This window comes from Dryobates pubescens, chromosome 25, assembly GCF_014839835.1.
Source record: "Dryobates pubescens isolate bDryPub1 chromosome 25, bDryPub1.pri, whole genome shotgun sequence".
NCBI classification, from domain to species: Eukaryota; Metazoa; Chordata; class Aves; order Piciformes; family Picidae; genus Dryobates; species Dryobates pubescens.
This window is the reverse complement of record NC_071636.1, coordinates 11,312,328-11,339,401: the sequence shown is the minus strand read 5'-3', so window position 1 is coordinate 11,339,401 and position 27,074 is coordinate 11,312,328. Positions and strand designations below refer to the sequence as shown.

General features: G+C 37.8%; 1 protein-coding gene across 2 annotated transcripts in view; it reads right to left on the bottom strand.

Annotated features, from left to right (window-relative positions):
• SFSWAP (splicing factor SWAP) overlaps positions 1–27,074 on the bottom strand; it is a 50,317-nt gene that overhangs the window by 3,215 nt on the left and 20,028 nt on the right. The window contains exons 12-17 of one of the 2 annotated variants that reach the window (XM_009911017.2): positions 24,524–24,757; positions 22,242–22,432; positions 12,214–12,479; positions 6,031–6,186; positions 4,538–4,663; positions 87–257 (exon numbers count right to left, since the gene is read on the bottom strand). In XM_009911017.2, the coding sequence (XP_009909319.2) occupies positions 87–257; positions 4,538–4,663; positions 6,031–6,186; positions 12,214–12,479; positions 22,242–22,432; positions 24,524–24,757 (1,144 nt within the window). The remainder of the gene's footprint in view (positions 1–86; positions 258–4,537; positions 4,664–6,030; positions 6,187–12,213; positions 12,480–22,241; positions 22,433–24,523; positions 24,758–27,074) is intronic. The other variant, XM_009911019.2, reaches the window with a different exon arrangement.

Below are 27,074 nucleotides of genomic sequence, written 5' to 3'. Positions count from 1 at the left end.
AGAGCTCCTCACCACACAAGTTAGGTCAAAAGACACACAGTAAAGAAACAGCAGCACTGCAGTGTTATAGTAAAAGCATAGATTACCTGGAGCGTTCCTGACTGGATTCCCTGCTCTCCACAGGAGAGACACTAGCTGAATGTACAGAGTTTTTGTATGTGGATGGTTTGTCTGGTGACATGGATGGTGAAGGAGACCTAGCTTTGGACTTGGTACGTGATCTAGACCGCCTCTTCTTCTTCTTTTCATGGGGACTTCTGTGATAAGAAAATATCTTAATGAAGGATATATAGAGCAATATTACACTAGCTCAGCTGAAGTTACTTTTCACATTCCTAAGACTATGTAGCCCTCTTCCACACGACACTTCTCATACGTTCAGCAACATCAGAGTCTTAACCCAATACCGCCCTTCTGAGGTTGTGCAAAATACTTTCTCAGTAGCTCTTTTTAACATATGTTACATTAGAGAGCTACTAGTACCCAAGGTTATCACTAGGAATGCTGCTTCATGGGTACACAGGAATAACTGACCAGCATTTGATAGTTTGAAGGATGGCAATGAAAAGTCATTGGTGATTTGCAGAATAACTTTGCTAGAGGCAAGTTCCTTTCCAAACAACATCAGACATTTGGAATATAATAAGAAACGTTAAGAGTCTATATCCCTTACAATTTCCTAGCTCATAAACAAACTATTGAATCAACTATGCAAAAGATCTACAAGGCAAATCCATGCTTCCTTTGTTTGCTTTTTAAAATAAATTACCCCTTTCCTTGTGATCCAATTTGCAAGGCAACAAACTGCAGGCTCAAAATTCTAAACAAGCTCTCGTATACCACTCCAAAAAACCCAAACCTAGCAACATGTTTTAAGTACAAACCATTTATGACTTGGAAATTAGAAACACAAATGTTTGTCACTCTAAGAGCTGGAATAAAGGGCTTGCAGGTAGCTATGCACTCATTATTGACTGAGGGGAAAACAGTGGTAGCCTCCTCCTATGTAATAGCAAGCTCAAAGAGAATTCAGTTAGTAATATACTGGAGATGGAACTAACAAAATCTTTGTATATGGTCAGGAATTTGTATCTGTAGGATTTACGCACCAGCATTGATATTACTGTAATTAGAATTACTAGAGTAATGCCTTAATTAGAGCTAGGCAACACCTCATTGAAGGCATTTCTCTCTAGCATGCACTGACAGAAGTCTCCTCATAACAATGTTGTTGAAGCTTCAGTAACACCTTAAAACATTGTAAAACAGGTGAGCCATCTTTCAAGTGTCCCTATATTCACAGAATCATAGAATGGGAGGGGTTGGAAGGCACCTCTGGAAATCGGAGTCCAACCACCCTGACAAAGCAGGATCACCTAGGGCAGGCCACACAGGAACACATTTAAGTGGGTTTTGAAAGCCTCCAGATAAAGAGACTCCACAACTTCTCTGGGCAGCCTGCTCCAGTGCTCTGTCACCCCCACAGTAAAGAAGTTTTATTTCATGTTGAGGTGGAACTTCTGTGTTCCAGATTGTGACCACTGACTCTCATCCTATCACATGGCACCACTGTAAATGTTAAGAAAATTCCCTCTCAGTCTCTTCCAGACTAAACAGCGTCAGGTCACTCAGCCTTTCCAGTCCCTTCAACCACCTTATAGTTCTCCATAGGACTTCTGGTTCTTTTATTTCTTAGGAATTTACTACTTTAAAAGCAGCTATGCTATAATACATTAAACTCCCATATAGATATTGTGCACATCTGATGCTTACAATTCATCATACAAATATCTATTTTTTACACAGAATTTAATGTTCTAGACCTAGAATTGCAAAATCCCTTACATTTTTCTTCCATAATTAATCATTAAGCAGCAGGAGAAAAACCCCAGAGCCCTACTGGCCTCTACCATTCCACGACTATAGAAAAAACACCATCAGCTACAAAGTTATTCCTTGACTAGTTAATTATGTACTGTAATTGCTCAGTTTCCTAAAACATCATAATGTAATCAAGCTGTAAATGCATTTCATATCTAACTCCCTAAAATCTCAGAAAAGATTCATCATGCAAGAGGAATATTTTACAGTAAGCCTTCTCAATGTTTTTCATCTCAGATTATAATGAAGAAACATCACAGCAGCTGAAGAAAAGTGTCTATCAATTTGCTATTTTTAGAACAGTCCATTTGCTAAAACTAGGCTTATTTTGAAGTATTTTTCTAGGTACAAAAGCTAGCATAAAGGGACTATGCATATTCTCCGTGGAAAGTAATTCAATGCAACTAGATTAAAACACTAATTTGCATGAAACCTCTTTTTTAAAGTGACTATGATGGCAACTGAGAATAAGCAGAAGAAAAAACAATTGTATTTATTCTAAAGTGCACCTTGTTCTGCAAGCAGTGAGCTTTCCAAACAAGACAAAGGAAAAGCACAGCTTCCGAGTTCTTACATTATTTTCTTCTGGAAATACATCTAAATATTTACCAGCAATGCCAGTCATTCAGCATCATGACTGGTATCAGACTAATGCCCTGAGCAAGTTTAAAACATTACAGCATTTAAAAATTATTTTAATTTTCAACCCTAATGGCACTACTGGATTCTTAAGCTTGCCTGCTTCTTACAGAATCACCAAGGTTGGAAGAGACCTCAAAGATCATCAAGTCCAATCTGTCACCACAGACCTCATGATTAAACCATGACACCAAGTGCCACGTCCAATCCCCTCTTGAACACCTCCAGGGATGGTGACTCCACCCCTTCCCTGGACAGCCCATTCCAAATAGCTAATGACTCTCTCAGTGAAGAACTTTCTCCTCACCTCCAGCCTAAACTTCCCCTGGTGCAGCTTGAGACTGTGGTTAATAAAAACTGCTCAGCTGACTGCTGCCATGTAAGACTGTAACCTGCTCTCAGGCAAAATACATTGTTCACCCATAGAAAGCCCAAGTAAACTTTTAACAGACCTTGAACCCGATACCTCTCTTCCTTATGCCACTGTGAACAATCTACTCCATAACTGAGGACAAAAACCGGTCCACCACAGCATCTACATATTTACTTGAAAATTTAAGATGTCAGTCCTAACAGGGCTAAACCAGGAGGCATTCTGCAATTAGAGCCTCAAAAGATCCTAATCCTTGCTTAACTACAACACTCCTTCCTCAGCCTTCGGGGTTCCACACTTTTTGCACTTACTGCTGTATTTCAATGTGTAGTGTTCCATTTTCCTGTTTGGGACCTACAAAAAGTTTACAGTTTCTACCTATATAAATAACACTGTTTAAAGAAGAATTTAGTTTGCTTCACAACTGCCATCATAATTTGCCACTTGGCATGACATAGCCCCCAAAATAATTTACAGCTTAAAATGCTGAATGGTCATGCAGCAGATCCACCAAGACTGTATTAAAAATAGCCCAGATCTGTGAGAAAAATCCTATCGTGTTTTTATAGGAAGAAAACCATTTTAAGCTTCCAGATCTTTTCTGCTTAACCAAATTTGCATGCTCAACTCCACAGAAGCCTCTATTATCTCGAGTTGATGAATGTGAAAAACGGAATCAGTTAAAGTATACTGACGAAGTTCTCAATTATACACGCCACACATTGACTAATTAGAGGCTGTCAGGAGATGGGAAGTTATCTTAAGAAACAAGAGACATTTTTAATAAAGTTGGAAGTGATCTCTTTGCTTTTTATTCCACAAGAGATATGGAGAAACAGGTTAAAGACTAAATCTTCACTGATATGGTGAGAAAAAAATTCCATGGGCTCAGTTCAGCAACTTAAATGTTTTGGATTTTATGTACAATTTAGGTGTATTTATACATAGAAGCATGAAAAACGTTCACCTCCTTGCATGTCCAAGGCACAACTTGCCACAGAGAATGCTCTGTGAGAGAGAAAACATTTCAAAGCCTTCTGGGCACACACTTTGCAGATATCTTTCTTCTGCTTTTGGCAAGCTGAAATAATGGTTAGTATCGTACTTTGATTATATGTTCAGAGCAACTACAAACAAAGTGCTCTCAAAAAAGGCACCTCCTGATTTGTATTTCACATTCCACTCTGTCAGTAAAAAACAGCTAAGTGCAAAGCATACTCATTGCTGAACTGGAGTATACCAGTAGGAATAACGTAATACCTCTTTATGATCTTTGTGTAGCGGCCATATAGCTTGCACAAGCAGAGCATGAGAAAATGACCCAACAAGAAGGAAATATTAAAGTCCAAATAAAACCTCAGCTCTTGCAGCTAGGAGATAATAGCATATTAAAGTTCGCTGATTCAACTGCAAATGTAGTGTTCAAACATATACAAGACCGAGGGAAGAACAAGCACTTCTGTTTTGTTTGGGGTTTTGTTTTGTTGTGCTTTTCTCCACAGAAGTATTTATCTATTAAAATAAACCTCCAGAACATAAAACTCTTGGTAAGTGCCCACCTAGGGAGCACACAACACACCAGGCAATGTTTCAGGTCTCTTCCAATGCCAGGACACATCCTTCTGCAAGACCAGGCACACTTACTTGGAACGTGGGCGTTTCCTGCTATTTCCAGGACTATTACTAATGCGGTAAGCTGTTGGAACACTTCTCTCATCTCTCCGCCTTTCTGGTGTGTGAGCCCTTCTTCGAGGTGACCTTGATCGTGACCTGAGCAGGAAAAAAACATCCAAAAGTTTGCTTTCTTGTCATTTATTCCATTATTTTTTATTTCAGTGGAATTGTGCTGTCACCAAACGCAAATATAACACCTTTCACATGCCTATTTTATACCCACATGGGCTATCCAGTCTCCAAGACTTGTCAGCTACATAAAAATTTCTTACCTATCCAAGACATTTAGGATGTCATCATCCATTGCTTTTCACTCCCAACTGGGGAGGGTGGGAAAGCCATTATTTTTTGGTATTGTGTGCTAATGTCAACTTCTGTATTAGTAAGCAGAAAAGTCCAGTCACCTTTTTGGCAATAGAGTTTACTAACATCGGTATGCAGAAGTCCAATTTGGCTTCATGCCTGGGGTTGTCAGGCCCAACCTTGACTTCTCAAATTAGTGGTACGTTTTTAGAACTGCTGTGTCACAGGGATAAATACAAGTTTTTTGTTTTCAGCCTTCCAACACTGACAAGTCCAGGAAATTTTGTCCCTGATGTTGCAGAATAATCCTAGCAGAGACAATATTTTCACCTGTGCGAGTGACCAACAACCCATGATCGGTGTTGTTTGGCACTAGCACTTCAACTGGAGGTATTTTCCCTAGAGAAGGGAGAAAGAGATCAAGAGGGAAAAAAGAAAGCATGCCCAGTTAAGATCAGAGAAAAACTCCAGAACTTAAATTCTTTTTCTCTATGATTTGGAATTAAGTGGATGTACAAGTAAAACCTGAGTATTTCTTAGTAACAAAATAACTGGAATGAGAAAAGTTCTAAGAGAAGGAAGGAAGAGGGGGGAAGATGGAGAAAAGGGCAATTCAGGGATCCAGCTTGGAAAAAAGAAAGAAAAAACACAAACCCCAAATCCACCCCAAATTCCTGATAGTAAGTTAGTATTGTTCTCACAAAAAGATATAGTTCTATTAATTTTACTTCTATTTGCTTATTTAAAGTCTTCCTTTCTTTTATTTAGTCTGGATATGTCATTCCATATATACCAAACACTCATGCTTTGAAAACACCTAATATTCTGTGACTAAAAGGCAAGCCATTTGCGATAACACCGATCCTCTCCAGATTCACACACACACACACTATATATGTATGTAATACACACACACACACTCTCCTGAGTCATTTCTCTTACACCTACAACAAGAAATAGCAATTGAAAATGAAAAAAAAAACAAGGAAAAAAAAAGGAAAAAAAAAAAAAAAAAGGAAAAAAAAAGTAATGCACTGGCAGGAAAGTGCTGCAAATTAACTGCTTTGTCACTTAGAAATCTGATCTTTACCAGGCCATTCAGAAAGATTAAAAAAAGGAAAAAAACCAACAGATTATAAAGTTTGGGGTCAGTCAGACACCTTGACATTTTACCAGGATTTCCCTCTAAAGAGCTCCAGCAGTCAAATCTTTTCGTGGTCGAAGTTGCCTGATAATTTTCCCGCTCTGTTGCTGCTGCCATTGATGAGTTGCTCAGACTCGGCTCCATGCTCAGTGTCCCTGTGGATGCTGTGAGTCTGTGATACGGAGGCACACACTTCACATTCAGAATAACATCTCCTAGTTTTGGTATTAACTAGAATCTTGAAAAGGCTCAGTCCCTTAACCAAAAGCTGAACTTTAGTAAAACATGCCTATATGGACCAGCCTAAAAAAAGTCCAAACAATCAGAAAGAAAAGGCATTAGCTTAATTTTCATGAATTTACTTTAGTGGTTCTACAACATTCTTTTAAATCACCAAGTGTTAAGAACTTTGGCCATTAGATTCCAACAATTAAAACCAGCTCAACACTTTTACTGCAACACATCAATTATTCCACTAGACTGTCATTTCAAAAGGCACTCTATTCCTTTGCAGTCAGTATCATTTGTGTTTAGTAGGGCCCCAAAAGTTCAAAGGGTTACCAAGTTTGGCATGTTTCATCAGAAGATAGGAATTAAAATATGTGAACAGACATTGCCTCAACAATAAGAAAATCAGTTCAGAAGGAGAAAAGCAAACTTTTTAAATGAAGAACATCTGCTTCTAAGTCTCTTAACATTGAGGCAAAAAGTCTCACACATATATACACACAGGTGTACTCTATCCAAAGTAACCTGTTAATGAAGTATGCACTACTGTTTACACCTTGGTAATGATGTGGCTTATTACTGCTCTATTACTCAACAATATTAACAACAATAAAAAAAATCAGTACCAAAGAGAAGTTTAGACTTTCCATCTCTAGATCAAAATGAACATTCAAATTCCATCTAACCAAATCACTACATCACCTGGTACGTAATGAGTACCTCCGTTTCCTTTCCTCTCTTCTCACACACACACAAAACCCACACTCACATACCAATACATCATTAGCTTAGATCATGTACTACAGAAATCTATTGATAGAAACCACAGATTTAGATGAACATTGTCATTATTTACACTTACTGCCAACCAGCTGTGAAACCTAACTTCTCAGCTAGAACAAGGACGTTGAAAGCCCCCAGTGACTGACAACCTGCACTTCTTTAAAAGCACCACTGCCAGGGACATTTCACACCATACTTTGTGATGGTGCCTTGAAGAAGATGAAAACAAAGACACTGATGAAACATTTACTACAGATGACCAAAAGGTACCAAAGGCTGTTTGTTTTCCAAGACAGATTTAACAAACGCGCCCCATCTTGACAGCGACTGTTTATTACATACGACTATTTGTCTGTCTGAGACTAACACCTCCACAGCAATCCACGCTGCAATACCTTACAGCACTTTTGGACATGGTTTACTGTTTCCACGAATCTTTAAATCATCATGTTGGTCTAGAATTAAAATTGTACACCACCAGGAGCTCTGTGGGGCTAATGCTGGTACAGAAGTTTTGTTCCAGAACATAACATGCATTTATGTGGAGAACTGCTGTTAGCACACCACAGCACAGTTAAGCCGACATATACGGGCTCCTGACATAGCTACAACTTTTGTTAAGTGGCTTCTATAAAAGAGGATTTGGTTGTACTACTCAGAAAAATGAACACCCAAAGACTAGTTTTAAATATGCAGAGTCTCTAGACCTCTGATAATGCAAAAATAAATGATAAGCAAGTGACACAAACCAGTACAGAGAAGCGTATTGCAAAGTTCACCTGCAGGATTTGTAAGCACAATATGCATTTTGGAAAAAAGAATTGTTTAAAATAGAGAAACCATAAAGAGCGAGCTTGAAAAGCATGCTGAACATCACTTGAATACAGAGCAAAGAAGGTTACTGCACACATCTGTTTAACTTCTCTTGTCATGTCTCACTCCTTATTAACTTGTCATAGTAAGTTATACGGTAAAGGTTATTTTTTAATCTTACTCTTTCAAACAACTTTGTGCCATTTAGTAGCTACTCAAAGTGTTTTTAAACAGAAGCTCAAGCAGTGTCTATATGGAATCCTTACAAATTCTAAGCCTTTAAGACTGCTTCCCAAAGACAGGGCATGCATTCAGAGGCCATTATTAAACTTCAGAGATTACAAATCATTATCTTCTAAATGCAATACAGTCTAACAAAAGAATTATGAAATAAGCATAGCTCCTCCTTTGCTGTCACAGTTCATTTAAATACTACAATAACTTCAAATCCAAAATGCTTAATTTTCTTTGTGTAGATCCTTCAAACCAAATAAGCTACTCTCTTAAAAAAAAAAAAAAAAGTTATGAAGGTTTGTTTATTAAGAAAAGATCTTTTTTCCTATCCTACATTATTTAACAGGAAGTAAACAAAAAGAAAATTCCAGCTGCTTTCGGTCCACTTGAGGTAAAAATCATAGAATCAGAATGGTTTCAGCTGGGAAAGACTCCCAAGATGACACATAAATAATAAAGTATTAAAACTCCCTGACTTTATATTGGAATTTGTAGGTTAGAATGTACACTGTGAACAGAACAAAACAAGGCAGCAAAACCTCAAACATACAACATTAGACTGAGATACTGAAACAAAAAAGCCATTCAAAATTGAGATGTTCCAGTGTAACTTAGCCTCGATAACCACACAAGAAAAGCTATCCCTAAGTGCCATCCACTTGATACAAGGTGAACCTCTACAAACTTTTTACACTTTATCTTCACACATCTACTCATTACAGCGAGCTGTAATATCCAACATTTTGGGAATCTAGGAGAAAACAAAGTTGTCCTGGGTGAAGCAGTGGCAAAGCTGAAAGGCAAAGAGATGTGAGAGGTGCCACATTTTGGATGAGACTAAGTATGGACATAACTCTCTCTGAATCAACATTGAATGTATAAACACATTTTTAAAAGAAAGAAAACCAGTCATAGCTTCTAGCTAGGCAACATGTGCCTTCTTTCTGCAATTACTAAAACAAGACATTATTTTTCTCTAAACACCTGGAAGATAAAACACATCAGTAACTGACTGGGTTATGAATCAGCCTACTACTCTTGATTACTCTGCAAATTTTCTGTTTTCAGGAGCAAGAGCTTTAATTTGGGAAATACAGTGAGCATGTTATGACACAGGAAACACTTCCAATAAAACAAACCTTCGGTCACCACCATTTCTTGCATGATGGACCCTAATTTAAAAGGTTCAGCTAGAAAAGACTTCAAGAAGTAAGATTACTCAATATTCTCCAAACTATAATTCTTGATACAGAAACTTCCCACAGTGCAGTGTTCATAAGCTCCATTAACTACCTTTACCACTGAGACACCATGAAAAAGTTTCTAGTCTCTCTGTTATCAATTTGAATCCATTACTTATTGTCCAAATTCCGAGGACTGAGGAAGTCCTTCCCTCTTTTATGAAGTACATGAAGACTCATTTTGTCTTCCTTTAATCTTCCCAGTCATTCCAACTCTTCTTTTTCACTTCTAACAGTTTTTGATGATTCCATCTAAACTTCCTCCTGCTGGTCTAATTCATGCTACAAGATGCACAAAACTGGAAACAGTACTCTAGCTGACGCCAAACAGAACAGCATCTTCCAGATGAGGAGACAACTTGATGCATCCTGCATAAGGCTTGGTTGTCTTTACTGATTACATTAAAGTAAATCAATACAGTCACTATATTAAGCATCAGATGCAGGAGAAATGTATTCAGTACAGTTGAATTAGAAGAGGTCCTTGGGCAGATTTTAAGCCTTAGCCACGTTCTTGTGAAATGCTAAAGACAGGAAGGTACATTCAGATTTCTAACAGGTCTCCCACCTGATGTAATTGCCACAAAAAGCATTTCATACAGCCTGCAAAGAGCTCAGAGGGAATGGGCACCCACTCAGCACTGATGATACTGCACTCAGTTCCCAGAAACGGCAGATTTCTGAGTGGGAGAGAAACCCTACTGAGCCCTTTGCTTAAACTGGTACTCACAAAACAAAACCACATGCTGAATGGAAAGCCCTTTCCCCTTCAGCTCTAACTTCTGTCACCTTTTATAATGAGTAAAATGTTTTCAGTGCAAGATGCGATGTGGTTGTTCTGAATAACTTTTGGCCTTCTCTGGCTGTAGAATTCAACAGATAACCGAAGAAATATCCACCCAGATTTAATCAGGTGTTGTACTGATTCCTCATATTAAGGCTTTTTTGTCTCTGTTACTTGGTTTGTGCCCAGAGGCATGCTCAAGATGGCACACATGGATTAGTTCCAACACATTAGCCATTCATAGTGTTTTTTGTGTAATTTCTCCACCAGCTGAACTATGGTCACCAAAAAACCCCAACCCAACCCTAGTAAGACTACCCACTGCGTATGTAGTAGACTTCAGTACGCTGTTGTCTTTTCACCAGCAGAATCAAATGTAGACCAGGTCGTGGGAGCATTCAAGCCCCTAATAAAGGCTCAGCTATCTCACTGAAGTCACCAAAGGCCTATCCTAGCATTTATCAAACTGAACTGTAAGTTCCCATTAATGTGGTTACTGCCTGATGCAAACTCATGCAACATGCAGGATTATCTTTATCCTACTGAGCAGCACATCCAAGTACTGGTAAGGACCTTTTTGGATGACTCCTTCTCCTTTTCAAGGTACCACAGAAGATGATTTAAATTTGTTTTAGTATTACTATCATGTTTCTCCTTGGTTTTACCATATATCAGTAATATCATGGATAAATATATGCAATGTAGCTTGGATGAAGTGACATGGGAGGCTCAGGTGAAGTAAGGCTTGAAAGGGAGATGAAAAGATGAGTGATTCACCTGAGGAGACCTTTCCCCAAGATATCCCTAACTCTGAGGCAACTTGCATTCACTTCTTTAAGAAGGAAAGCTTCACTCAGAATCATTCTCTTTACATGCTGGTAAGCACAGAAAAGGAATGGCACACAGTATTTTGGAAGGTGCCTTATACACAGATTCTCACGACCATCTATTGTCAAGGGCAGGCATCTAAGCAACATTTCCACCTGATCCTTTTAGCCTGAGTTAGGTGCAGTATCGTGCATCTCTGAATAGTAGAGATGTCTTCAGCAAAGTTTAACCTTAAACATGTAGTATAAAATCAAAAGTTGTAAGGTGTTAACACTTCATCACATTAGTGTGGTTAGACACTTTGTTAAACAAACAAAAAAAAAATTGCACAAAGAAAATGTAAGATGAGAAGTTTTGTCACACCACAGAGGGCTGGAGGCTGTTTGCTCAGGAAGAAGCATGTGTCATAGACATGGCCACAACAACAAAGGAGTGCATAATTTTGCATGCAGCACACATAAATAGCTGTGGTAGTATTGATATGCACCATTTGTTTGAACTACAAGCTACTTAAACACTGTTCTGTAGCGGGATCCAGGGAATGCAACCTCAACAACAGGTCCTTCCTACTGTCCACAGTAGCTGCTCTGTGACAGGGGATTTGCATGAGACAAATTTTAATGACAGTAAATTTTCAAGGTGCCTAGATGAAAATGTCTTAGATGTAATTAACAGTATTGATATAATACAATATATATTAACTTATAACGGGATAACGAATAGCAAATTTAATCTCTTTAATGATTAAAAATAGAGTTAACTGCACTGGGCTACACTCTCCTATGGCTTCTCTTACTCATCAACTATGTTTGCACCCTTCTTGGATTCCTGTAGTATCTCTCCTGTCATTCATCCATCATATCTTTTTTCAAATGCCACCCAGATGCTTCCTTTCCTTCTGAGCTTTACTATTCTCTGCTTTTATTCCTTATCTTAATATTGTTTGTTTACTTTGCTCCACCACAGACACAGACTTAGACTTACTAGCAAATTCTCTTCCTGCTATAATTGCGTTCCCACATACTATCACCAGGTCTTTCACAGACCAGAGTGGAAAAAGCACTTACTGGTACACATTCTGCACTATGTAAGTAGAAATTAATGATTCATTATTTCATGAAAACTATTTTCAAAGACCTTCCACATTCAATGGTATTTACTGTCTTCAAGGTGACTATAATCTTTGTAATGGCTATGAAGATGCTTCTGTAATGGAAAAAGTGCAAAAATGTTTTAAGTGTTAGTCCACACAGAACTCTTAAAGAATACGTTTGATTTCCAAACCCACCTTGAATGCCTGACAGTTCTATAAGCAGTGGGAAGTGAGTGCTTTGCTTTTGAATGTGATCTAGATCTGGTCTTTGATGATGAATGATACTTGAACGGTGATCGAGATCTTGTCCGAGATCTTTTCTTGTGTTTTTTCCTTTTCTTTTCTTTTTCTTCATCCCTAGGAGGGTCTCTGCTTTTGCTTGAAGGCCTTTCTGCTTGTTTAACTTCTAAGCTGGGTAAATTTCTGACAGCAGTCACAGGACAGGGTATACTATTGACAGTCTGAAATCAAAAGTTAAAGAACAGTGTTCAGCTTTTTTAAAGTTGCATGCACATTTTTAATTTGAGAAAGTAATGTCAGCACGGACAACACATAAGCACCTCAAGTCCTTTACACTAAACAGAGGGCTACATCTGCTCCTGTGTAGGCCACATACATGCACATTCTGCCAAAGAAGGTATCCTGCTTGGTAGTCTTGCCAACATGTAATACAGACATTGCAGAAAAGCTGGTACAACAGTAAGGAAAATAATAACTAACAACTACCTTACACTTTTTGACTCATGAAAGTGTGTGAGAAATACATCCGTCTTAAGCAAGTCGTCGTTAGATCAATAATAATCTAACCTCCCCTGAATGCTTTAAAAAACACCTCACAGTGCTGCATCAGTATTATGCAAATTGTGCTTAAGTAAGGCTGACATCTTCAAAAACAAGCATCTAGTAGTATTTGATGGAGGACCATACAGTTCCCCAAAGATATATGTGCAAGTCAGGATATGCATGCCAAGACTGCCAGCTTAACTAGGGCATCGTTCTGAAGTTCTCATCTTTAGTTGTTAGAAGAGATGTGTTCTAAAAAAACCAAAATGGGTACCATCAGATATCTTTTCATCTATTTATCCCTTTTACTTAAAAAAGGATAAACCTGAAAATACAATTAGGAACTACTGACATTCCACCTTAAGTTTTAGTGTCACTCTCATCCCTGAACTGTTCCGTTTCGATTACAGCCTCAAGGAAAACACCTCAGTGTCGATACAAATTATTTATGCACTTTGCAAAAATAAAGGTTTGGCATGTAAAGGGTTTAAAAAAAACCAAACACATTTAAAATCACAAAAATTGTTAATCTCAGAGAACAGGTCCATGCAGAATTGATGCTGAGTAATACTCGCTGCAGTCAGTTAAGCAAAACATACCATACTCCACGAAATTTTCAAATTATCAGCTCGTACCTGAGAGAATTGTGCTCAATATCCTGTTTAGAACAATTCAAGTCAGGCACTATAGATACGATCCTCATTTCAAAGCCTGTCATTCCCCCAGCTGCCATTTCAAGGCAACTGGAGAAATCAACTTTCCCTCTGCCGTAATTTCTGCTCCACCTGGTCTGACACTTTCACCGTTTGATACAAGGATGCTCACCGTGATCAGAATAAAAAGTAACACATTAAAAACTGAAATAACCAAATCAGAAACAGGTGGATCTTTTCCTGTCTTTTTACCTTTCTCCATCTGTCAATGACAAGGCAATAGTTGACCACATTTGAATAATTGGAAATCCAGCTGTGCTTCAAGTTAGAGCCTCACAACACTTTTCTGAGCTTTAACTGATAATTGCTATCACAACATTTGCAAAAATGGCAATAAAGCAGGACTAAAACAGTCTGCTTCAATGACTGCAAACATTTTACAGCGTGATCATTCTGTGGGTTTACCACTAACTTTACAATCTGTGTGTAACTGCAGACACCTTATTTCCAAACTTCAATTTCCTAAGAGACCACCACAGTCAACTTTTGTTGCTTGACAATATTATTCATCTCTTTGCACAGCATCTTAGTCTCCACTTTGAACATTACACTACTGAATATGTAATAGACCAGTTTTCCTTGAAATAGACACCTCTGATAGCTTGAAAAGAAATAGCTGTAGGCAAAATAGAGTAGAGGAAAACAAGAGAGCGAAGAAAAAAAGCAAGGGTTTTCAGTGCCCAAGTTCATTTAGCCACATAAAACATAAGCTATCACACCATTGCCAAAAAAGAAATTAATAAATAAATGTGACATTTACTTTTAGCTCACATGCAGTAATTCTCTCAGCAATCAGAACTAACAAACCCACAGTGATAAGCCCCTCTGTGTATCCACCAAGAGCACAAGATGCTGAAACCATGAGCTCTCCTTGACTTTCAGGATGCTTAAACTACAGAGTGACAGCACTGTCCAAACACCTCTGGCAGAAGCACAGATGAAGGCTGGCTGTAGATTCAGATACCACTGATTCAGGTTACTAATGAATGATGATGTTCAGAAGGCCACACAGAGGTTAACTGTAGCTACCCCCAGATGAACATACACGTTCTGAAGTCCAAGACAACAGCTAACACACAGGGAGAGGTCACCTACCTGTCCAAACCTACATAACACACCACTGAGACCAGGCACTCAAGTGACAGTTTTCAGGTTGCAGTGGAATCATCAGCTGTGTGGATAAATGTCCCAATTTCCTCAGTGGCAAATCTGGTTGCCTCCAAGATAAAAGCCACCAGCAAAATGACTTGATTCACCATCAGAGCAGAACACAGAGCTCAGTGACAGAGCTTAATTCACATCACCAAGTTGCCAGGCCACAAAGAAAATTACTAGGTGTAGAAATAATGCTATTGAATAAAAATATTCACAAACTGCCTCAGTGGGTGGAAAAGAGTTTGTGTCTTCACTAGTGAAAAGTGATCCAGGCAAACTAAGGTAATAGAAACTAAAATTGGAGGCATAAGTCAAGAACAAATATCTAAGCTAGAACCAAAAGTGGGAGATTAAGAAATACTTCCAAAAGGCAGAAACACTCTTACTGACCATGCTCCACCAGAAAACTGCTTTGGAGAACAGGGGCAACAAACTGGTTAGCTGATGAATTTTATTATGTATCTTAAGGGATGAGAGATCTGTATTTTTGAGAGCTCTTCTTAGAAGTTATCCTGCAAAGATTCAGACAGCATTCATTGAATCTTACTTTGTCCATTTTGGATAATAGCACATTTTTTTTGGGTCCTTACTAAACACTATGGTGTCAGACAATACCACTGGTAGTTGTTCTTCAGCATTTTATTTGCATGACTGAAGAAAATCTGACTAAAATAACACTTCCTACAGTAAACACTTGCTGTAAAAAGAAATAATAAATGTGTGCCAGAGACACCTTTCTGGAAAACAGATGATTCAAAAACTTGTTTAGCAGGAATAGGTTAGGAAAGAGCTCTGTATCAGGAAGAATTGATAGCTCTATGAGAACAAACCAAACACTTCAGTAGATTGCAAGACATTTGCATATTTGCAGTATTCATAAGACCAGAACACATATTTGTTCTTCTGGGGTCACACTACTTAATCAACACACAAAGCCAACATTAGAAATGAACCAAAAGGTTCTTATTGCAACAGAAAAAACTCTAGCACTGTTCATGGTACAAACAAAAGAACTGGAAAGAACATTATAAATACACTTCTACAACTGACTAATATTTCTTCTACTCTGAACAGCTGAATTTGGCAGCAATTAAAATTCTATGTTAGATCAAAATTGGAAAGAGTGAAGAATGCCAGAACTGTGAAGAGTTAATCAACAATTCTTTTACTTCATCAAAATCTGAAAATACTCCAGATTCTTTTCTCCCACTGAAGGTTCCCCAAAGCTTACAGTGAAGTGTTCCCTGACTGAGAACTAATACACAACTCTTCAGTAGCAACAGAAGTGTATGATTGCTGTGCATCAAAGTGAGCAGTTACTGCTTCTGGAACAGTCTTCAGCCCTTGCCTCAATAAACTGGCCCAAGATGAACAAACAGTAGTGACAAACATTTCCTTTAGAATAGGTTCCTATAGAATAAATAAATGTTTACTACTCAGACTCCACAGTTTGATCAGAGTTTAGCTGCTGCACTAAAATGTGAACAGGACACTGACAGTGAAAGGTTCTCCAGAGTCAGAATTCTGCATTCTCAGTCTGCTTTTTGTATGGATCAATAAACCTTTCTATGTTTAGTACTTTGAAGACTAAAATCAAGGAACATTCTTATCTCCGTCACCTATCTTAAATACTATGGCAGTTACTGATACTTACTTTTTTCCTCCTCCTGCTAAATAGTAATTGAAAAGTATTTACGGTATGAGGAATTACAGCTCATGTAGTTTTTGACAGTAGGGTTCTTGCAATAAAGAGAGTTCCAAATGCCAGCAAGCTATCCAGCTCCCAAATGCCACATTAGTATGTGACATTTTGGTTTATGTTTTTATCTGTCCTTTTGGAAAGGCAAGATAAGGGAAATTTACAAACAAACTCCTTCCCTCTCATGCTAAACATGAGATCTAGATACTTGCATTTTGAAAAAAAGAAAGTAAACCATGAATGGCCCTGAATTATTCCAAAACGTTTTTTTCTTTAAATACTTCTTGGATAGTTTTCACCAGACAACTACATTTTGTTCACAAATTAACATTAAGAAAATATGCCAACAGAAAATTATGTTATACATCATTACCTCGAAGAGGCATGCAGCAATATCCACAGTCTAGTGGTGAAAAGAGTAGGATCAACTCTAGCAGCAAGTATAAAAGATGTCCATTATCCACAGCTGTTGATAACCCTGTTATGCTTGGCAAAACTTGAATAGCATCATCTTTTTAAGCAGTGCATGCTTCTATTTCACCCGTAAACAGAGTCTTTTCACAGGAATAAAAATAATTGCTACATACAGGACAAAAGTAAGGACAAGCCATGTAAAGAAACAAATGATAAAACAGGGCTTCAAAACAGGGAAGATGAAAGAGACAAAAGAAGTTTTGCTTTGTGCTATAGAATCTTTATATTCTAAGGCACAACAGAAGATGACATTTGGGACAAGCCATTAAAATAGAGTTGCTTTCAAATCATGTGCTTGTCTGGTTCTGCAGCATTATGATTGTGTATTCCTCTCCTTGTTTAAATTGGATACTAAGGTTTATACAGGTAACTGTTTGGCTGTAACCAGCTGTCTTTCACATGCTTATCACAGTAGCATCACCCCTGAAGCATTTCTGACACAGGATAAAATACGAGATTAGCAGAATAATCCGCATTAGAAATCCATCGGATACACTATTATGCCTTGCAGACAAAAATTGGATGGTATGACACTTGCAGAACACCTGTCACCACATCAAGTAAGTTCTCTGAGTAAGTTAAATACACTGTGCAAGTGTTGGCCACTAAACCATGCTAATTTTCTTCTGTTGAGGCTTGGCTGCATACATGCGGAGAACCACGGCTCCAAAAGACACTATTTTCCCTTTTTCAACCTTTTGCTCCCAAATGCACCTAACAACAATGCTGCTCAGATGGATAATCAAAAGTTTTTATGTGGCACGCTTGCAGACAAGCAGTATTTTAACCCCTGGAAAAGGTAGCAAAAATGGGACAGGCTTTATATACTAAGTGTACTGTACCACAGCCTACTCCCAAAGGTGATGTATTCAGAATTCAACCCATGCCAAGAGCCAGCACATTTGCTTTATTAAGCTGGGGGAAAAAAAAAAAAAAAAGAAGAAAAAAATTACATAATTCAAACCTACCATCTTAAAATGAGCTCTCCCAATGCCTAATCTACTTAATTCAGGTTTTAGTAAACACATACAGGAATGTGAAAAACTAGCCCTCATTCTACTTTATAGAAAAATACCTTCTTAATTTGAAAACTTAAAATACATTCTAATCATTCTGGAATGAAGTTTGAATTTCAGATTATGAAGTACCTTGCTTCATTTGTTTAAAAATGAGAAAAGCACTTTATTGCAGCACTCCATATGCTCTGCATGTCTAAAAGAACAGCAGTTGTTAAAACTACAGGTCATGTGCTGCTGCAGGACAAAGGTTGCGTGTTCACTCCGGAATGCAACTTCTCCGCTGACACTACCTGACAGATGAGCTGGTGCGCGCCTCTTGTTAAAAAAATGTCCATGTGAATGAGATACATAAACACAAGAAGTGAGTTGCCACCCAGTTACTGTTCACCCATGTCCTGCCAAAGGGCAAAGACTTCACTAGCTACATCACTGCTACTTCAAGCTGATCAGATTTTGGAAACTGAGCTAAGTTACATCTTTTCCAAGCAGCGGTTTGAGGAAACACCAGGCACAACTGTAGCATTGTAATGCATGCAAGAACAGTGAGGAGCCATTTGTGAAAAGCTCTGCTGCTTCATTGCTCAAGCTCATTTCCCAGTCTTTTGTTCCTCTTGCTTGATTGCATTTTAAGGAAAACCATCTATAACAAATAATTCGGCTATGGGAAACTAGATCTGACTATTTTTAAGATTCAGCTGAAGCCATAAAAAAGCTTGGTAGTGCTATATCCTGTGGTATTGACTGTACTCTATGTGCAGTTAGTAGAATCAATTTTGTTCAAAGCTTAAGGTATATTCAGTACCAGCATTTCTTTCAAGAAATACCAGGTATCAGGAAAATCTGACAGAGGTCAAAAAAGCTTTGCTCATTCAATGCATTTCTACACAGTGTGATAAGCAGGTTTTCAGCACAAATGTACACTGTGCATACACATAAATAGCATTTCTAGCTTTTATACAGTTATTAAGCAGGGGCAATCTTATGGAAATTATGCACCTCCTATAGACATTCTGAACTCCTCTTCATGCTCAGTCATTGCATACCTCAATCATGACTCCATCTTTTGAGACACATTTTAAGCTACAAAAATCATTCCACTGCCTTAACTCTACAACCACTGCATATCAATCTGTGCTTCCTGGAGTCCTTATTAGATGCTTCTTCCCTCAAAATGGGAAATGAAACAGGTTAAGTGATGTTTTTGGTGGTCTTAAATATTTAATATATTTCATTTTCTGAAACCTCCCCAATTAGTTCCACTGACCAAACTACAAAACTAATTTCACATCACTCTACCTTTTTTTATATATGTATTTCTTTAAAATACAGCCACTGTAGTGACTTCATGTCACTCTTGCCCTCAGTATTTTCAAAATCATCTTTCTGTTTCAAAACATGACTGAAAAGGTTTTACAACTCCCTGTGCTACATATTTATACACTGATTTAGACATCAGGATGCAGCTTACAGGATTCTCAGTGTATATAAACCAGAGGTTAACAAATCCACAATATGATCTCACTTATCTTTTTCTAGTATAAGTTCTTCAGTCAAATGGGCTGTTACTGACAGGCAAACCAGGCAAGGAGAGCAAAGGGCAGCTCATGAATTGAAATGAATGTAGAAGGAAGCTTTCTCAAATAAGGCAAACGGAAAAGACAAGAGCTTGAAAAACTTCCACCTTTCAAAATAAACTTTTACAGACAAATATATACATAAACCCATATAGTTATCTGTATTAACATATATGAGTATGTCTATAAGGAAACTACACTTTGGAGGACTATTACTTCCAAAGACACAATGGCCTTTTAGACTGTTCATTAACACAGTACTAGCACTCTAAGCATAAGATTCAATTTCATCTCAAAAAGTGAGGTCACACCAGCAACACTTCAATATATATATCTGAAACTGTAAATAAGTCCCTTTATAAAGAATGCATCTCCAAACAATTTCTATTGCTAATAATTAAGTGAAACGGTTTATCTCACATTTCTTAAATATAATGCAGTTTTCTGTGTGAGAAAGAGAGGTTCCTTGTCTTAAACTGTATATATGTGGGAAAAGGAAAAAAACTTTCAGCAAACCAGCTCACTGAGAAGTGGGATTAGGGTGTGTTTTTTGTTGAAAAGTCCCCTTGCTTTTAAGTAAGTTCAGCTTAGAACTTCAATAAGTTCAGATGTGAGTGAGAGAGACTCATCTGCTCTTCTGAAAAAAAAAGAGTCAGCTGCTCCTGAGGAGTTACTAGTTATTTTGGGCATTCTCTTAAAAAACATCAAAAGAACTCTGGTTAGAAATATCCATGTCTTTGACAAATCCCCTTGGGAAGGGGAGCTGAACTGCATGGCTGGGGAGTTCTGCACTGTCATTGTCTCTCTTCAATATGTATCTGATAAAAAGTACCAAACTCTTGTACCAGTAAGGGAATCTTTAGCAGCGGTACCAATGAGAATCCCAAACAAGATCTCTTTTGGGTTGTGACTGCACCTAATTTTCTGCTACTCTATGCTGGTATAGATCACCCAAACAGTCTGTTCTCTTGAAAGTGTTTTGAGGTAGATGATTTATTTGGAAAAACTCAACAAGTAGGCAATGAATTACTTGTAGGTACTAGAGCTCTTTCTCTGGGAAAGGGAACAGTGGAAAGCCATGTCTTGTAACCAGTCTGTCACAACCAGTATCTGAAATGTTCTCAGTACCAAGATATGAAGCTTTGCTTGATTAGTGCAATAGAGCGACTTACAGGCTTTAGGGAAGCAATACAGTTTTAAAATAAAAAAACTGTGGTTTTCATTTCCAAAATATTTGTACTTACAATCTGCATGGAAGGTCTGGCTGCAGCATATACAAACACAGGAATTTCGATCTAGCTTGTGAAGGATTCTGCAACAGTGCCCCAATCACCAGAAATTTCTGGTCCTACTGAGGATAAATTTCAGGAAACTACAGAGTCTACACCAAATCTCCTTCCTACTTTTTCTCTACATCTGTTTACAGATATTACACTGAAGACATAAGAGTAAGGTGACTTCACTGAAAATGGATTTTGGCAGATTTTCTTCTATTAAGACAAGAGATTGTCTGGACTTGTTAGAGATGTCCATACAGGTGCTGGAAACAGACTCCCCCATCTTTTAGCAAGCATACATCAGATCATACTGGAATAGGATGTGCTTATGACAAAATGATGCTTAGGATGGATAAAAGCAAGGGACACTCCTGGAAGTAAACCAATCACTGCTTAAGAACAATACTGGCAGAAAGAGAAAACAGCTCAGTGAAAAATATGGAACAAGTGGAGAAGAAAAAAGAAAGAATTGAAACTAAGCAGAAAAATAGCCTGTTTTCCTCTGTGGATGAAGCTAGGCAATTAGTAACTTAAATATACAGTGCAAATGGGAAAGTGACTCTTCAATAATGAACACAGTGCTGCTGCCAAAACCTGCAGATGGACAGAAAAGCTTCAGGACAGTGCTATGATGCATGAACAAATCAATACTTGAAGGATTTTTCTATATAATAAATTCAAATCCCTCATTTAGGCTTTAAAAATTGTAGTTACTCTATTGAAATCAGAAAGGGTTTATGTGAAACACGTTACTTCTCAGCTGTTTTAAACAGCACTTTCTGTTTGTTAGTAGGCAAAAAATAAAGGCAATGCATGTCTTTAATCAACACAGGGTTTTAGACTTTGGATTTACATTTCATTACTGAAGTTTCAACTGTTTTGGCCCAGGATTCCTCTTTAACTTTGTCAACTCAAAAATTCTTAGTGTTGTAGAATTGGTTTCTAGAGGCTCTACCCAAGAAGTTGTTTTTATTGTAACTATTCATTAACAGACTGACTACTAACAGTTCTGCTGGCTGCAACAACAATGCAGTTACTTCTGCAGGAGAAATCCTCTTTCTGATGAATTCTGATAACGCAATGTACGGCTATGAGAAATCAGCTTTCAATTTCCTTTGGAACAAAACAGATATTAAATAATTACATTTCACTACAGATATCCAAATACTCTAGAAAGGTAAAGCATTCTAATTCATGGATTGGTTTGATGATGAGGGGTGCCTTCTAACCTAAAGCTTTCTATGATCTACAGACCACTAGCAGGGACCACCTGTAAGCTCAACTTGCTTTCTGAAACTGGCTAACTGATCTCTGTGTTATGCATCACATTTCTCTAGCACTTCTTTAATGGCAGATGGGAGACATAGGTAAGATGATTAGAAATATTAACTACTTAAAATTCAAATTTCTCTGCATTTTAAAGAGCTTCCATCACTTCACTCAACTCCAAAACACACTGTCAGACTCAACACTCTGCAGCTAAGTTTTCTGCTAGCTTTATGGTAAAGAGAAATTTATTTTCTGCTTACCTCATTATTAAAGGAATTCTCTTCAATTTTCTCAGCTTCTGCCTCTGCCAGAGGGTTTTTCAGGGTCTGCAGGAACAGTGCAGCTTTCCTTTTGCGCTCTGCTTGTAGTTGCTTTTCTTTTGATTCTTTGGAGGCCTGTGCAAGCTTCTCTCTTGCTGCAGCTGCTAATCTATCTTCTAGCTTCTGCTTTGCTAAGAAAGATAATTAAACATCAGTTTAGAGTGAGTCACTTGGGGAACTCAGATTTCTTTGAAACAAACACAGTCCAACACAAAAATGAAACAGCCCTTCCAACCATTCTCAAACCTTTCCAATACATCCAAAGACATAACAGGTACATACAAGTTAGAAACTATGAAATCCCAGGTATCTTAATCCATAAATGTAGCATTTGCTTGATTAAAAGTAATCCAGATGAAATGAAGATTTTAAGCTTAATGAAAATGGCATGAGAAGGCAATCCTGGAAATTTCAGAATACTTGTCCTTCCCTATTTTACAAAAGCTATCTAAAAAGGTAGCACTGCAAACTCAGGAGTTTCTTCTTGTACTTCTCAAAGCAATGCAAACCCTCTGTCTTGCTCCTTCTACAGATTGGGTCTTTACCTTACATCAGCCCTATCTACATGCATGTTAGAATATTTACACAAAAGGGCTGCTCCAGAAATTTTCAGAAACTCCTTTACCATTGTTATGTGATTACAGAAAGAGAATAAGCCAATCTCACTGTGCACCTCATGGAAGTGAAGGATGAAGGATGGACAAAATACCCACTTTTGTGCTCTCTGCACATACAAGATGATTGGATTTTTTTATTCAATTGCACAGTTTTTCCAACACACAACTTTTTCCAAACATGTTTCACACTTCATTTTTGTTGTCATACAACATAATTCAGATTTGCTTTACATACTTAGCACCACAGCATACTTTGTGCTACTGAAGTTTACAAAGGAACTGCTACCCAGAAACAGCAACAAAAAAAAGTAATTTTGAAAAAAAACAAAAACAAAACCAAAAACCACCTCAATTCCTGTGGCATACACATAGTTGTAGTCGAAGTATTAAGTTTTTAAGCTGGTAAATGCTGACAGCATCTCCACTTTATTGAACACACTCTGCTGTGAAACGGCCTTGGGGAGGAATGGGGGAAGTTTGATCCCTTTAAAAAAATAATTTAATTCAAATTCATACAGCATACCCTTCTGTCCTTACACATACAGACAGAGTAAGGGGAAAAACCCACACAACAACTTAATGGCATTGCATAAGAGCAATAAAATACCAACAAGGTGATATTGATCTGTGTGGAAGTGCTATGTAACTAAAACGTAGCTTGAAGCATTTCATTGTTCTCTGCAGAAATGAGAAAAGGACATGCCTTTTTCTGGGCTCTCTTAATGCAATCTGGACACTAGAAGTTCAGTGCTTTACTTGGAGGTTATAATGGAAAAGCAAAAGAAAATTCAGAAAGATCATGCATTAGGGCAAAGCATTCCAGTGTGTTATGAGGTCGATTTTAGCTGAGCAAACAACGAATGTTTCATTCTTAATGCTAAACAGGAAACTGTAGAAAAAGAAAAGAATTCCGATTCCTGTTTGTGGTGGGTTGAAGTTTCCCCTCAGCATTAACTTTTAAGCCAGACCAACTCAGTTAGAAGCAAATGAAGCTGTATTTACAAGCAAACTACATTCTACAATGGAATGCAATGAATATGTACAAAATACACAGTATTTACAATATTATACAGATATTTACAATTAGCAAAGAACACAGAAACCCCCCTGGTCAAAAAGACCAAGGAAGCAGCTCCACTGTTGTCCCCACCCCCATCCCCAACCTCCCTGCACCAAGAGACAAAGAGGAGTTGAGAGAAAAGCAGTGTTAGGCTTATCTGAAGGCCAGCCAGAAGCAGCAAATTATCTCCCGAGTGAAGCAAAAACAGCCAAGATCAGAAGAGAAAAGAAAAGGAATGGGAATGGAAGTGAAATGTGAAGAATTGCTATGATACAGCTTCTATTATCCCAGATATTTATCCAATGAATTTGTTTAGAATAATCTTTTGTTTTCCTTTTTATACCAATAGTGATTTATTTATATTTTTCTACTTTTCTGCTCAAAATCTGCAGCTAAATTTTAAAGGCATAGCCTAAAACTACCACAGGGTTAACATGACACAGTAAAGTTTCAGAATGCCCAAAATGCCATACTTATGGACATGAGAGTTTGGTAGTTTGCCTGAAGCACTCAGCCCCTTTTAATTTCACTGTGACATGGGATACCTTGCTTAGCTTCCAACTCCTCCTGGGTAAGTTGAGGTTTTTTCTCTTCAGTAGTAGTACAAGGAGTGGCAACAGACGGAGTATGATTTGAAGCACTATTAGCATTCTCTTGGCCTTCCTTGCCTTCTTCTTCCTCCTCATCACTGTCATCATCCAATTTAACACGATTTTTCTCCAAAGGAAGAAGGTCGTTTTCTTTGGCCTTGATTGCAAAGCTTATTGGAGCAAATGATGCTGTGAATGAATGGGTAAGATTTTACACATCGTTAGGCTACAGTAGAAAGTAGGTTGAATTTCTTGACTTTATCTATTACTCATGCAGGCTATACAACAAAAAAAAAGAAAGCTGTATCATCCTTAGGCTATGGTAATTATTTTGGGGAAAAGGACAACTTTTCTTTAAACAAAACCACAAACGTTAGAAACTCCACTTGCCTTCTAAAGATCTATCTCAAAGTATTTTCCTAATAATTCAGTAGCAGCAGGGGAAAATAAAGGTACTCTAAACCATCACAGGAATTACATTTGCTGAGATGAGATACATAATCTCATATTCTGTCCCAAATAAATTCTAGTTTTTCTTTTCCCAAATGAACAATCTCCTCTTCCAGGCTTAAGAGGAAAACAGTCTGTGCTCAGGATCCTATCTGGCACACTACAGTATGATATGGTCCCTTATGCTTCCTAAATCAACGGTGTGCACAACAATAGCATTTGGCAGGCTGAGAGAACAGTATTTAAAGACTTATTTCTATCCATATGAAAATTAATTACTTGGGGGAGCTAACAACATTTCATTACTGGAGATATAAATACAAAAGCTAAGTACTTTTCCCCAAACATCTTGGCTGGTCTTGCTGCAGCAAGATTGGTGGTCAACTATTCCTTTTAAGTGGCTATGACTACTCCAACATAAAAGGACAGCACAACAAACTCATGTCAGCAAAGTCAAAGGAAAAAGTATGTCTGTAGAACCACTGGAATACCACCATAAAAAAGAAATTGTGGATCACTTCAAGCTAGGTTGTATTATTGGATCTTCAAAGAATATTAAGCATAGCTAATACATAACTAAATGTAAGTCTGAAGTAATCCTTTGACCTCACAGAATTTTCCTTGCAACTTTAAAAAACATTTTCTTGAAGAAAAGTAAACCACACAGAATTTATCTCCAAATCACTTATCCAAAGTGCAATTTTTAAGAACAAAGAATGGACTTTCTCACACATCTCAAGTGAAGCAACATACTATCCTATGGTCTGCTGCAATACTTATCTTTCTCAGGATGCCTTCTGCATATATATCCTATATGGAAATTGTAATACAATAATTAAATGACATACCAAGATGTATAAAACACAATCTTTGCATCTTGTTAATCCTGGGCTAAGGAAACAGGCTCAGAAATAAAGAATTCAAGAATGCCAAAAGAGGAGATATTAAAGTAGTGGTTTACCCACTTTTTCATAAAACAAATCCTAAAATAGGGCTTTAGTCCCTCAGCTGCAGAAGAAAAATCTAGTGCAGATGTTGTCTGTTTTGCAGCCAAGTACTGTATTTAGGTTGTAAGAAAGTGGGATTTGTACCATACTAAAGGAAATGAAAATAGGTTTATAGGAATAGGACTGTCATGAAATGACTCACTGGTTACATTCCATCATCTAAACTTCAGTGGATTATTATTATTATTAGTACAGCACAGGTTCTAGTTTGCCATTTATAACAATACAACAGGAAGAAACAATACCCTTTTCTGCTGTACATGACATTCTGTTAATAGGGCACCTTTTAAGACTGCTCCTTCCTTAAGGAAGGGACTCAACCTGCCCAAAGAAACAGCCAGACAATGACAGCAAATGCCTGGAAGCTTACAGTCCATGGAAAGAAAGAAAAATTGCAGTCGGGAGCAGGAAGAGAGAATTCCAGGGGCCCATGGGGAGCAGATAAATTTATCAGCACTTGAGAAAGCCACTGAAGTGGCAGGAAGGTAGCACCCATCCACTGGAACACAGGTGAAGAGTGATTTTTCCATTTCTCCTTTTTTTTTTTTTTTTAGTGGCTTTCACTTCTAGTTATAAGATTTCAGTTTCCAGCTTTTACTGAGAAGAAGACAATTTAATATATCTTCTCCTGATAGACCAGGAAGTCAGTTCCCAGGTATAAGCAATTGTTAATACTAATAATGTGTCATCTGACTTGGATTGGCTCCCAAGAGATCCTTGCATTTTGTCCCACTGCTGCTATGACTGCAAGAGGAAAAACATTCCACTTAGACATGAAAAGGGTCTTTTTCCTGCATGAGCAATCTTCAACACAGGAAGACTGAGAACTGAGTAATAGGCCTAGTGTACTTCCTCCATAGGCATAGCTGTAAATCAGACTACTGCTTTTATTCACAAGGAATAACTTCTTTCTTGCACAAAGCTTGCAACTGTCAAGTTTAAGAAGACAAAAATAGGATTATACTGAGGTCAATAATAAAAGCCTTCAACTTTGCACAAACTTAAATAAAACAATTTATTCTATCAGACCATAAATACCTGGTAGTCTG